Raw genomic sequence first — 803 nt, 5'->3', positions numbered from 1 at the left:
CGCCCGAAGGGAGGGGCGCCCTGAGGCCCGCGCCGAGGACTCACCGTGCATGAGGTAGGGCAGGCTGTGCAGGTGCGGGTGGGCGTAGGCGCAGGACGGCAACTCCTCCTCCTCGCAGTAGGCGCCCTGCTGCATGGCGACGCCCTTGCTGGTCGCTGTGGAGGTGCTGGAGGTGGTGCTGGAGCTCACACCGCTGGCTCCTCCTGGAGGGAGGTTGGCGGTCACCACCGGCGTGAAGGCGGCGCCGTAGTCTACCAGCTGGCTCGACCTGCTCACCACCTGCCCCAGCTGGCTCAGGCAACTGCCGACGGAGACGCCGCTGGGGGGGCTGCTGCTGTGGCCGAAGTCTGCGGCAGCGGCGCCTCCTGCCCTCACCTCCTGCTGGGGCGCGTGTTGCTGCTGCTGCTGCTGGGGGTGGTGCGACTGGTGATGCTGCGGGTACGTGTGGGCGTACTGCGCGGGCGGCGTGTGGCTCTGCGGGAGCGAGGTGAAGAACTCCGCGTAGGAGGCCGTGACCTGACCACACCCGACCTGGCGAGGGACTGGAGGCATCGCGCCGGCCAGGGTCTCAGCCATTCTGCCGCTCGCCCTCAAAACTTTTCGTCCTCTGTCACCAAGGGCTGACGCTCACGGCGGCCGCGGGAGGCAAGGAAAAAAATATTGAAATTCCCTCCGTCGCTGGAATTGACAGTGCTCCTAATGGCGCTGATGTACACCGGTAAATCTATTTCCCGCCCGACTGATGCAGTCACCGAGGCTCCAGAAGAGGCAGACCGACCGCCAATGAGAGCGCGAGACGTGAT

At 66.6% G+C, this 803-nt stretch overlaps 1 protein-coding gene across 1 annotated transcript in view; it reads right to left on the bottom strand.

Annotated features, from left to right (window-relative positions):
- The window catches only part of LOC125040451 (T-cell acute lymphocytic leukemia protein 1 homolog), a 9,492-nt gene extending 8,916 nt beyond the window's left edge, over positions 1-576 (bottom strand). Inside the window, exon 1 of the mRNA XM_047635004.1 lies at positions 45-576. Coding sequence (XP_047490960.1) covers positions 45-576 — 532 coding nt within the window. The remainder of the gene's footprint in view (positions 1-44) is intronic.
- Positions 577-803: the final 227 nt, after the last annotated feature.

This window comes from Penaeus chinensis, chromosome 29 (genome assembly GCF_019202785.1).
Source record: "Penaeus chinensis breed Huanghai No. 1 chromosome 29, ASM1920278v2, whole genome shotgun sequence".
Taxonomy (NCBI): Eukaryota; Metazoa; Arthropoda; class Malacostraca; order Decapoda; family Penaeidae; genus Penaeus; species Penaeus chinensis.
Note: the sequence above shows the minus strand (reverse complement) of the source record. Positions and strands in the feature narration are given on the sequence as shown.